Genomic DNA, 12,783 nt, shown 5'->3' on the forward strand with positions numbered 1-12,783 from the left:
ATTGGTGCCCACGTGGAAAAGCAGGAAGGGGTAGCGGTCCGAGGGCTTGATGAGTCTCGGCAGACTCTCCATCATATCGCGAATCTTAGCCCCTGGCAAGCAGCAGACTTCTCTGTTTTCCCGGTCAGGGCGGCAGATAGATGACTCAGTCCCCCTGAGGAGAGAGTCCCCGACCACCACCACCCGCCTCCTTCTCTTGGGAGTGGTGGTCGTGGAACCCCCAACCTTAGGACAGTGCATCTCATGCCTTTCAACTGGTGGAGTCCCCTTCTGCTCCCTTCCCCCAGATGTATCATCTGGGCCACTACCCGCAATGGTACCTGTGGAGAGAACATGAAAACGGTTACTTACCTGTATCCGTGTTGCTGGTACATGGACGTTCCCCCTTCTTCTTCTGGAGGTCACATGTTGCCAGATTTCTTCACTGTTCTCCTGTCCACGCTGCGTAGCCTGCTCTGAATCTTCAGAACCTTGTGCCTGTAGAAGCATATCCTGACGTCTGTCCAGGAAATCTTCAGTTTCTCTTATGCAACGCAGGGTCGATACCTGTTGCTCCAGACCTTGAACCTTCTCTTCCAATATGGAGACCAGCTTGCACTTTGTACACACAAAGTCGCTTCTGTCCTCTGGAAGAAAGACAAACATGGCACATCCAGTGCAGGTCACAACAGTTGAACACTCCCCATCCATATTACCTTCCTACTATGAGCTTCCTCAGGAGAGGCAGTAATTACTCAGAGAAGTCGTTAGGGTGTAAGCCTCAGTGGGCTCACTCCAGGCGAACTCCCAGGCAAACTCCTGCTGTTTGCTGCTCTGCTGTCCTCCGCTGCTCAGCTGGTTCCCTGCCGCTCAGCTGGTTCACGGAGCACCGGCTTTTTTAAACAGCTAGGCTCACCTGAAACAAAACACTCCCAACTCCCGCCCTTTTCAGCCAACCAATCAAGCACTTGTTCAAACTTTCAAGCTGCCCTCACTGCAAACACTCCGATCCTCTCACGAAGCACACACACTCAGATACCCAGATACTCACCAACACAGATCCCAGGCAAACTCCTGCTGTTTGCTGCTCTCCTGTCCCCCGCTGCTCAGCTGGTTCCCCGCTGCTCAGCTGGTTCGTGGAGCGCCGGCTTTTTTAAACAGCCAGGCTCACCTCATCAGCTGCCTAAAGTGCTTGGGGGAATCACATGTGAAGGACAAGCGTTGCATCTGTAAGAACTTTGGTCCGAGAGCACAAAAGGAGCATGACATCCATTTGAGGGCCCTCCTCACGGAGGTTGCTCTCCGTCCGGCATCAGAGCACTCCCATGGCCAGACTCTACTCCCAGCACTTCGGCCTCGTGTATAGTGCACCCCCGACACCGGGCTCTGCCCAGCAATGCTCCCCTTCGCCAGTGCCCAAGAAGAAACTGAAAAAACAGGACTCCCCAGCAATAAACCAAGCAATAGAGGCCAACAGGCATCAGGTAAAGGATCCAGTTCAGGCTGCCTGTTCACCCCGGAGCTACTTGGAAGTGCCTCCCTGGTCGGATGCCCTAGCCTCCCCAGGGATCCACCACCAACTCCCAAGAGTAGTAGGGGACCCTCACTCATGGCAGGGCTGTTGTCTTCCCAGGACCTACCGGCATCCAGAGAGCAAAGGATCTCCCAGCGCCACTGGCACTGTGCACAAGGCTGGACCTGGCAAAGGCTCCCTATGAGGGCAAGCCAGCCATAAACCTCCTACCCCTCCAGGGGGCAAGCGAACATGCTGGTCCCCAAAGCTGAGGCAGCACTCTGTCTCCGCAGTCCAGGTTGCCAGTTAGACGTCCTAGTTGCCGGCACTGCACTCAACAGTCTCCACCTACTTGACCCGGCTCGTCCAAAGGGAGATGTCAGTCACAGTATGGCCAGCACTGATTGTCCTCCCACCAGCAGTCTCCATGGCATAGATCCCCATCACCTAGACCACAGGAATTATCTCTGACGTGGTACGAGTTTCCTCACTCCCAGCACCAATCTGCCTACTCAAGGCACCGTTCACTTACAGTGACATTTAGCTGTCAAACTCTGGCATCGAGAGCACCATGGTCACTGAAGGGCTCTGAAAGGGAGTTGAGCCCCTCTCCGAGGCAGCACCGGCATGAGTGGGCACCTGAGGTCTTGTCGACCTCCGCGATGCCTTCCTGGCAGCAGGACCAGTGGCCAGCACAGTGGCTCTACTGGAATGCTTGGGGCATGCTGGTTATGCCAATGCCCTTTTAACACCGTTCATCGATTGCTGCTTTGGAAAAGCAACCGACAGCACTGGCAGCACCGGGCTCGTGTGTGAAGCAGAATTGGATGCCAGGAGGTGAATGCCCACTCCTAATGCCCCTTCCCCCACAGGAGATGATGTCCTAGGCCCTCCCCGTCTCCAGATGAGGGTGTTTCGGGGCTCTCTTCTGCCAGCCCACTGGATGATTTTAAAGAGCCACCAGGCCCTGCTTCGAAGGATGGCCCCGAACTTGGGCCTGGAGGTGGAGGATATGATGGAACAGTTGGACACCTTGTTTACTGTGCTCTTGGCATCAACCCACTCATGTGTCGCGCTACCGGTGCACGATGGGGTCTTAAAAATAACTAAAGCCCTCTGGCAAACCCCGTTTTCCATCCCGCCCACTTCCAAGAGCGCTGAAAAGAAGTATTTCATCGCAGTTAAAGGGTTTGAATACGTGTAAACCCACCCACCTTCGGGGTCGCTGATCATCTCTGCTGCCAACGAGAAAGACAGATGGGCAAACCAGTTCTACTCCCAAAAATAAAGAAGCCAAGAGGCTGGACCTTTTTGGAAGAAAAATTTATTTAACGGCTAGCCTTCAGTTCAGGGTAACAAACCACCAGGCTCTTTTGGGGAGATATAACTTAAACTTATGGGATTCCCTCTGTAAGTTCAAGAATTCCCTGCCCCAGGACTTGGCCCAAGAATTCAGGGCCCTAATTGAGGAAGGTATAGCAGTGGCTAGATGCTCCCTCCAAATGGCCTGGGACGCAGCTGATTCGGCTGCCAGGATGGTCGCATCGGCAGTGGTCATGAGGCACAGTTCCTGGCTTCAGACCACAGGCCTGTCCCAGGAGATGCAGTCCTCTATCCAGGACCTCCTGTTTGATGGGAATGGACTCTTTGCAGAACGAGTGGATGCGAGGCTGCATGGACTGAAAGACACTTGGGCAACCCTACTCTTGCTGGATCTGTATATGCTGGAGTTGGCAAGGAAGCAGTTCGCCAGCCACCCCTGCCTCCAAGGTCTTGGCAGTCTCGGCAGAGATCTGCAAGGAGAAGGGACAGAAACATGAGTTTTTGTTGTCACCGCCTTCCACCTCCTGCTCACCTGTGCAGCCCAGCCTGGCGAAATATCTTGGGGAGCCAGAATTGCTCATTTTGAGGGTGCACTCAAGAGCGATACCCCAGTCAGCTTCCTGGATCTGCCTCATTCTTTCCTCAACCACCAACACCCTACCGCAGGTGACTTCGGACCGCTGCGTGCTTGAAATTATATCCCTGGGCTACACCCTTCAATTCTCGGCCGCCCCCTTTCTCACCCCCATTCCCCGTCCCTCTTCAGGGTCCGTTTTCATGAGCAACTCCTCGTTCAAGAGGTTGAGAACCTCCTGCAAATGGGAACAGTGGAGGAGGTCCCTTGGGAAATGAGAGGAAAAGCGTTCTTCTCCTGTTATTTCCTAATCCCGAAAGCAAAAGGGGGCATAAGATCCATTCTGGACCTGCAGCACTTCAACAAGTCTCTCAAGAAGTTGAAGTTTCGCATGGTCTCCCTAGCCTCCATCGTCCCCTCCCTGGATCCGGGAGACTGGTATGTTGCCCTTGACTTGAAGAACGCTTATTTTCATATCTCCATTTTCCAAGGGCACAGGCGATTCCTCCGCAGTACGGTGGGCCAGCACCATTTCCAATTCACAGCGCTGCCCTTTGGTCTCTCGCTGGCCCCGCAAGTGTTCACAAAATGCATGGCACCAGTGACCACTTACCTGAGGCATCGAGGCGTCCAGGTCTATCTGTTTCTCAACAATTGGCTCATCAAGGGCAGAATCTTGGGAGCAGGTGCAAAGGAGCCTTGATCTGATACGTTCCACCTGCCATGACCTGGGCCTCTTGATAAGCGAATAGAAATCAACCCTAAGACTGGTGCAATGGATAGAGTTCATGGGGCGGTCCTCAACTCTATGCGAGCGAGAGCTTTCCTTCCAGACACCCATTTCCAAGCCATGTTGGACTTAATTTCTCATGTTAACTTGCATCTGCTTGCGGTTGTTAGGCCACATGGCGGCGTGCACGTATGTGGTCCATCGTACCCAGCTCCATCTCCAGCCACTGCAAGCATGGTTGACATTGGTTTACATCCTCAACAGACATAATCTAGACCAGTGGTCACTAACTGCTCAGTCTCGATCCTAGAGGATCTCACAGTCGATCGCGATCTCCAGCGGGGCTGTCTGACCCGGCCCCACACTACTTCCAGAAGCGGCCAGTGCAGCCCTGGAGGTGGGGAGTGGGGCAGGGGTCTCCCTTCACGTGCTGCTCCTGCCTGCAAGCACTGCCCCCGCAGCTCCCATTGCAGTGCTTGCAGAGAAGGGCAGTGCGTGGAGCCACATGCTGCCACCCCCACAGACACACACTGCAAACCCCTCAGCCCCAACCCAGAGCCCACACCCTCTCCCGAACTCCAACCCCTACCCCAGCCTGGTGAAAGTGAGTGAGGGTGGGGGAGAGCAAGTGATGGGGGAGGCGGATGGAGTGAGTGAGGTGGGGCTTTGGGGAAGGGGCAGGGCCTCGGGGAAGGTGCGGAGTAGATCCTAAGTTGCCCTTAAATTCAAAAAGTGATCTTGGGCATAAAATTGTTGGAGACCACTGATCTAGACAGAGTGGTCAGGGTGCCAGATCATATTTGGTCATCCCTGGATTGGTGGTTGGACCCCGACTTAGTGCTGGAGGGAGTCTCCTTCGCAGCCCCATCTCCATAGCTGACCCTGGTCTCCGATGCTTCGGACCTGGGCTGGGGGGCCCACCTGGGCGAGCTCAGCACACAAGGCTTCTGGTTTCAGGATGACCTGTGCCTCCACATAAACGGCAGGGAATTCAAAGCAGTTCACTTAACCTGCCAGCTTTTCTGCCCCACCTGGAGGGCAGGATGATACAGGTCCTGATGGACAATACTGCTGCGATGTTTTACATCAACAGGCAGAGTGGAGCCAGGTCATCATCCCTCTGCCAAGAAGCTCTATATCTTTGGGACTTCTGTGTGCAGCATACCATTCATTTGGTGGCCGCACACCTTTCTGGGGCCAGGAACATGGTAGCTGATCGCCTCAGCAGGACCATCTCTTCTCACCACAAGTGGTTGCTCCATTCAGAGATGGTCAGTGTGACCTTCCAGAGGTGGGGAACTCCCCAGGTGGACTTGTTCGTATCCCGTCAGAACGGGAAGTGCCACATGCCCTGCTCAATACGGGGACTGGACAGGGCCTCTCTGTCAGATGCCTTTATGCTCCCATGGTCAGGGGCTGTGATGTATGCCTTCCCATGGTATCCCTAGTTCAAAGTCCTCATGAAGATCGAACAAGACATGGGGAAGGTTATCCTGATTGTCCTGGCTTGGCTTGGCCTCGCCAGCACTGGTTCGGTGACCGCCCCACTGCAGCTGCCTCTCTGGCCAGATCTGCTATCCCAGAACCATGGCAGTCTTCTACACCCAAACTTGGCAGCACTGTGTCTGACAGCCTGGCTGCTGCATGGTTGCATGCTGAAGAATAGGAGTGTTCAGCCATGTCCAGCAGGTCCTGTTGGATAGCAGAAAATGCTCCACCAGGGCTACTTACCTGGAAAAGGTTCATGTGCTGGACCTCAGACCGGGGTGTCCAGCCCGAACAGGCCTCACTGCAGTCGATCTTGGACTACCTTCTGCATATCAAGATCCAGGGCCTCTCTCTTTCATCAGTTAAAGTCCATTTGGCTGCTATTTTGGCCTTCCACGCTCCATTACAGAGTAGGTCAGTCTTCACTCACGACATGACAATCTGGTTTTTGAAAGGTCTGGAGCAGCTCTATCCCCATGTCTGTGACCTGGTCCCTCCTTGGGACCTGAATCTCATGCTGTCATGACTCATGGGTTTTCCCTTCGAGCCTTTGGCTTCCTGCTCCCTTCTTCTACTCTCCTGGAAGGTTTCTTTCTTGGTGGCAATAATGTCTGCCTGCATGGTCTTTGAGATTAGGGCACTTGCCTCGGAGCTGCCCTATACGGTGTTCTACAAGGACAAGGTCCAGCTACGACTGCACCCAGCTTTCCTGTCCAAAGTAGTTTCTCAGTTTCGTACGGGTCAGGACGTATACTTACCCATCTTCTTTCCAAAACCTCATAAGTCGGAAGAGGAGCGCAAATTGCAGACTCTGGACATCAAGAGAGCCCTGGCATTTTACATTGAAAGGACCAAGCCGTTCTGTAAGTCACAGTAGTTTGTCATGATGGTGGATAGGATGAAAGGTCTTCCAGGTTCTGCCCAGAGAATTTCATCCTGAATCACTGCCTGCGTCTGTTTCTGCTATGATCTGGTGAAAGTTCCTATGATCTGGTGAAAGATCTGGGTGTAACCGCCCACTCGACTAGGGCACAAGCCTTGTCGTCGGCCTTCCTGGCCCAACTGCCTATTCAAGATATCTGCAGGGCCGCTACCTGGTCATCCATCTACACGTCTCATTACACACTTACCCAGCAGGCCTGAGATGATGCTGGCTTCAGTAGAGCAGTGTTGCAAGCCACATAACCATGAACTCCAAGCCCACTTTCAGGAATACCGCTTGTGAGTTGCATAGAATAGAATCAACATGAGCAAGCACTCTGGAAAAAATGGTTACCTACCTTTCTTTGAGATGTGTTGCTCTTGTCCATTCCATTACCTGTCTTCCTGCCCCTCTATTTGAGTGGTTGACAAGAAGGAACTGAGAGGGCGTAGGGCCGATGGTGCCTAATATACCAACGCATGAGCTTGGCACTCCAGAGGGCACCAATGCCGACCCTGCTGATACCGCTAAGGCAAAAATCTCTGACAACTGCACACATACACCTAGAGTGGAATGGACATGAGTAACACATCTCAAAGAACAACAGTTACGAAAGGTAGGTAACTGTTTTTTCTACCCTGGTAGATGGAGGATGAGTACTGAAATGACAGCAGCTAAAATGGGTCTTAATAGTTGTGTTGCTACAAATATTTTGTGATAAATCAGTAATTTCCAAAGAAGTCAGTGTTCTAATTCTTGATTTCCCTTGATGGCAAATATATCATTAAAAAGAAAAAGTATTTCTGTACCCAAAGTCAGTGCCGAATTGAATGAAAACTCTTGGTAAAGTAGAGGAAATAAATATTACCTTGTTTGATGCCTGGATCATAGAGGAGTGATCAAGACCTCTGTGCACTAGTTTCTTGATTCATACTGTGTTCCTATGTATTCTTAATCTAACTAGATTAAGACTGGATCTAGACTGTTCTCAGTGGTAGCTGATGACAGAACAAGGAGTAATGGTCTCAGGTTGCAGTGGGGGAGGTTTAGGTTGGATATTAGGAAAAACTTTTTCACTGCGAGGGTGGTGAAACACTGGAATGCGTTACCTAGGGAGGTGGTGGAATCTCCTTCCTTAGATATTTTTAAGGTCAGGCTTGACAAAGCCCTGGCTGGGATGATTTAGTTGGGGATTGGTCCTGCTTTGAGCAGGGGGTTGGACTAGATGACCTCCTGAGGTCCCTTCCAACCCTGATATTCTATGATTCTATGAACTAGAAATAGCATCAGTGAAAAGGCAGCTCTTTTTGGCTGGGCTAGGTCCTGGGCAGTTGCTGTTCTAGGGAAATTTGTGGGATGATGAGGTAAACATACATGCATTTTTAACAACAGTATTTTGTTTTATTAATCTGTTCTCTCTCTTTCTCTGTAGGTAGCATCTTGGACAAAATACTGGGCAGCACTATGTGGAACCCAGCTTTTTTACTATACTGCAAAGTCTCTGAAGGCTACAGAGAGAAAACATGTATGTATTATAGTGCATCTCCCTACACTGCTGCCAAAATTTAAAAGTAAATGCACTTTCCTGATACACACACCAACAGAATAATCCAGGACCTGCAATTGAGCACTATCCTGTCCTTCGGGCAGTCTGTGTCATCTCTATGGATACAACTTAATAGAAGTAGGCACTTTAATAGGCTATACAGGGAACATCTGTTTTGCATGTGTCATTTGGGCTCAGTGAAATTGTATATTAAACACATTAGAGAAGACCCAGAAAGAAAGCAATTGCTAATGGTCATCTTGCGTTTTCACCTATAGACCATACCTTCCTACAATATCTGATTAGAATATATCACTGCCCCTTCCCAGCACCCAAGCAAACGATGGCAAATATAGATATGTAAATGTATAAAGAACTGGAGAATGTGTTAAACTCCAGTTTTTGTGGATTACTCTTCCTGACTATTCTGTCTAATCCAGTAATTCCCGAATTGTGTTCTGTGGACCACCAGTGGCTGTACTGCACTTCATGGTGGTATTCAGAGAGCTGGATTGTCACATGATGTTGGCTCCCTGTCTTGTTTCCAGCTGCTAAATCACATTGAAAGAAGCTAAAATTACATTAAATACTTCCTTATTACTATTTTTTTATGTAAGCAATTGCTGTAGTTGCCCCAGGAATGTTATGCCATAACCACTGGAAGGGGAGAAGGGTGGTCTGTGTAGTCATGAAAGGGGGAGTGAATGTATCTGTCAAGAGATGGAAGAAAATTGGGAACCCCTGATGTTGTCTATGTAGAGCCTATACTGTGACTATCAGTTCTAGGCAGTAGCTCTATCCAGTGTTTCAAGTCTTCATTAGCTATGTGAATTTTGTCAGATGTCACTGTACATTAGGTCATTACCTTTGTATAAAGCTGTATAATTTTAGAAAATGAGAAGTTGTGCTCCAGAATCCTGGACTAGCTTGTTTATCTGTGGTAAAAGATGTTCTTTTCCTATTTCTCACATGCAGAGGGCAAAGGCAAGATCTTGGATCTCTGAGAGTTCTGCTCTACTTTTTGTAAAAAGAATCCACTAAAAATTGTCTTTGTCATTTATATAACAAGCTGGGTATTTTCCAAATTTATTTACACTAGTTAATTTAATAGGGAAACCCAATATTATATTATCTAAAGTAGTATAATGATAGTAGCTTAGTGCACTAAAAAGGTTTGCATAACTTCATTATTTTTTCTCCCCATTTAAATTGGCATTCTGTTTGCTTAGTTGAGAGCAATGGTCCTGCTTAATCTAATCTGTCAATTATTACTACCTAGTTTGAAACTAGTGAAGTGCATTTTTGGACAGATTTGTGTGTGATATTAATAAAAAACTTACATAGTCAAATCTGCCTCACTAAGAGTAGAAGTAGCAGGAAAGAATGGAAAGAAACAAGATTGTACAAATGATTATATTAAAAAAAAAATCAAGAAAATAATTTGTTGCTGGCATTATATCGTCAAGGGTTTATTGCTTGTCTTTCTGGAGACACTGAGAATTGAAAAAGCCTCCTTTCTGCAAGTATGTCATGTTTTGTGCTCCTGTTGCTGACTCGATGCCTTTAGGCTTTATTCCAAATAATGTATTTTTTCAAGAACAGAATCATCATTCTATAAATCTCTTTTTCCTGGTGTTTTCTCCATTTTAAAATATCAAATGATAACTCAGAAAGGGGGAAATAGTACTTCCCTAGTACACTAATATGAATGAGAAAGGGTTTTACTATAATACCTGTAACATGCATATACTTCTCAACAAGTAATTTTAAAACAGATTTAATAAAAATGTTGTTGGGGGAAAAAAATCTGAGTAGCTCTTGGCAGTGGAAACCTAGGGGAGTTACATAGCTAGCTATTATATTCTGTTTCTAAATAAAAAAAAGTTTCACTTCTATTTATAGATGGCTTGTTGATTAACAATTTATTTCAGAGTAAAATACAATAATGAATATCACACTATAAGGAGAGCAATCTTTTATCTTAATTTAGCATAATATTCTTATTGAGGATAAGTAGTATACATTAAATGGACATATAATAATACTTCTCCAAAGGTAAATATATAATTCCCAGATCAGAATCTTTAAACTGGAGATAAGACTGAAACTGTATCAGTAACTTTAAAGGGAGGAAAAACTATTAATTTCACTTTTAATGGAGATATATCAACACTTTGTCATTTTATCTGTCCTGCTGATGACCTTATTAGTGTAGTGCCTTCTGATGCTCCCATGTGGTGGTGCAGCTTTGCACCTCCTATATTGCAGGGTTATTGTGAAACAGAATAGTGTAGCCCTCAGCCTGCCCCTTAGGTTCTGAGTATCTGATTGTGGGCTGTCAGGGAGCCTGTTACAGCTCATGCTTGTTTAGTTGCGATTCAGGAATGAAGTTTAACTATCTGAGGGTAAATTGGAGATGGTCTGCAGCTGTGTGAATTTCATTTGTGTTTAGAAGGTAGCTGATGCATGAATTGGTATATCTTCTGTTCCACAGGTTAGGTGGTGCATGTGAAATGAATTTGTTAAAAGTTTGAACTTTGTCCTTTTCAGAAGATGAACACCAACTTATTGTCTTGCAGCTATTAATATATAGAATACAAACATCAGTTATTCAAACTTAGTCAAAGCTACCATATAATGTTCCCTCATGTCTGCTAGTATAAGATGAAATCCATAGTCTGTATTAGGAGGATGAGAGGTGTGAGAGGTAACAGGCAACTGAGGGGAGCAAAACAGGTTACTTTTTATTGTAGAGAGAGTACTTGAAACTATGAGGTGATAAGGTTATTTATAGTTGGAAGGGGATGGATGTGAACTGGTCATGAGAGAGGGGTCTTTTTTTTTTTTAAGGCATATACATGTCTGATATGAAAAATGTAAATAGTAATATGGTACTTAGCTCTTTGCATGTTAAAAGTGCTTTACATTAATGTGGAGACAGTTGTACAGAGCTGCAAGGCAGAGGATGTCATGGGTCTCATCCTTTGGGGAAACCTTCAGAAGTTCCCCTGTGGGCAGAGAAGCACCAATTGTACTTTGAACTCTTGCTGAAGTAATCAGTAGCCTTTATTTTTGGGCATGGCTGGCAAGTCTCTAGTTGCCCCAACATTCAGCTAACTTAAAGGTTTACACAGTGAGATATTAAACAGGGTTTTTTATTCCAAACCCTCTGGAAGGGTTAATTCACAAACAACTAATTTTGTTTTCCAGAAGACATTGGAATTCTGTCTTAGGCACTATTCATGGTGGTCCTCTTGGCCTGGGATCCAGCCGGAGTATGTTCCACTCTGGAAGCAAAGTCCTCTCCCATAGCCTCAAATGCTGCTTTCTTTTTTTAAAGGATGGCTTCACCCGTGAGGCCAGATGTCAGTTCTTTCCTCCTGAGTTGTGGAGCGGGTATTTCTCTCTCCTACATGGAAGCTTCTGTAGCCCTTTCCCCCTTTTTTTCTGGAAGTGGTGTGTACACACTGACACAAATCCCTGTGCCGTGTCTCTCACATTATCTATTTTTACTACTTTGGTGCTTTTTGCTGTTCTGCCTTTTTTCTTTTTCTCAGCTCTCTGCTTCCTCCCATCCTTAGCCCTCCTTCGCTCAGTTTCCCCCAAGTGGCTCACCATCAAAGAGCTTCCAAAGATCAATTTCAAGCAGGGCCAAATTTTCCAACCACAAGGGGAAAACCCCTGAGGCCCTATGAAGTGGCAAATATTTGTTTTGAGCAACTTAAGCAGTGGCCCAGGAGGGCTTATCTGTCTCTGACCCAGAGCTGGTAAAAGAGTATGGTTGTACACATCCTGCCTCTCAGATATGCAAAGTACACACAGCGAGATAAAAGGAGAGACTTGATACTGGCAAACAATCCGAGCTAGTCACAAAAAGGAGGTGGTAAGAGCAGATGGCTCTCATCTTTCTAAAATACCCTTTTCAGTGGGATTTGCTAAACCAAGCACTTGAAAGATGAGCCCTTTAGGGGTTGAACATCTACTAGGATGCTCATCCTCACATAAGGGAGAAAGGCAAGAACAGTCTACAAGCCCAAGGCAGATTCTCCTTGCCCAAAGGAAAAGACAAAATAGTTTTAGAACTGGACACGTTGTCCTCTTTTTCCTCTAGGGCAAAAGTTCCACAGCCCAAATTGAACTTCAGATACCTTGGCAAATGTTTTCCCACCAGTGACAAAGAATCATTCATGCTTATATGCTATCATGCATAAACATATATGGATAAAATTATGGCTGAGTAGGAAACTCCCAGTTGAGAGCAGCAGCTCCATCAAACATAGTTTTACTGTTCTATAACTTGTAAAGGAGGAAAAAAATCGATGCCTCATCTGTCAAAGATGCAATTACATCCCTCAAGACACAGAAATCTCTTATACAATGGATTTTTTCTCAAAGTCCAGACCAGTAATTGAGATAAAATCTTCCAGACATCTTCATCAGCCACACAAACATCTAGCTCTGTAACTTCCTTTCATATGGCCATTGTTGCATGGGCCAGCAATGTGGAAAGGTCAACCAGACTCAGAATCAAGTCTGGGCTATGTAGTATATTCCAGGCTAGTAATTTCATGACAAATGGTGGTAAATTCTTGGAAAATTCTGTTGCCTCAAATATAGCTTCATGCACGAAGCTGTGACTGAGGGCATGGAAGACAGATGGGCAGAGTAACCAACTCCTTTTCTCTTCCAAGTTGAACTTTTTGGAGAG

At 47.0% G+C, this 12,783-nt stretch overlaps 1 protein-coding gene across 6 annotated transcripts in view; it reads left to right on the top strand.

Moving 5' to 3' along the window:
• Positions 1-12,783, top strand: part of RALGPS2 (Ral GEF with PH domain and SH3 binding motif 2) — a 273,721-nt gene that overhangs the window by 242,938 nt on the left and 18,000 nt on the right. For all 6 annotated transcript variants that reach the window (XM_077823533.1, XM_077823537.1, XM_077823536.1 and 3 more), the window contains one exon: positions 7,962-8,054. In XM_077823533.1, coding sequence (XP_077679659.1) covers positions 7,962-8,054 — 93 coding nt within the window. The remainder of the gene's footprint in view (positions 1-7,961; positions 8,055-12,783) is intronic.

Source organism: Eretmochelys imbricata, chromosome 8 (genome assembly GCF_965152235.1).
Source record: "Eretmochelys imbricata isolate rEreImb1 chromosome 8, rEreImb1.hap1, whole genome shotgun sequence".
In the NCBI taxonomy this organism is placed as follows: domain Eukaryota; kingdom Metazoa; phylum Chordata; order Testudines; family Cheloniidae; genus Eretmochelys; species Eretmochelys imbricata.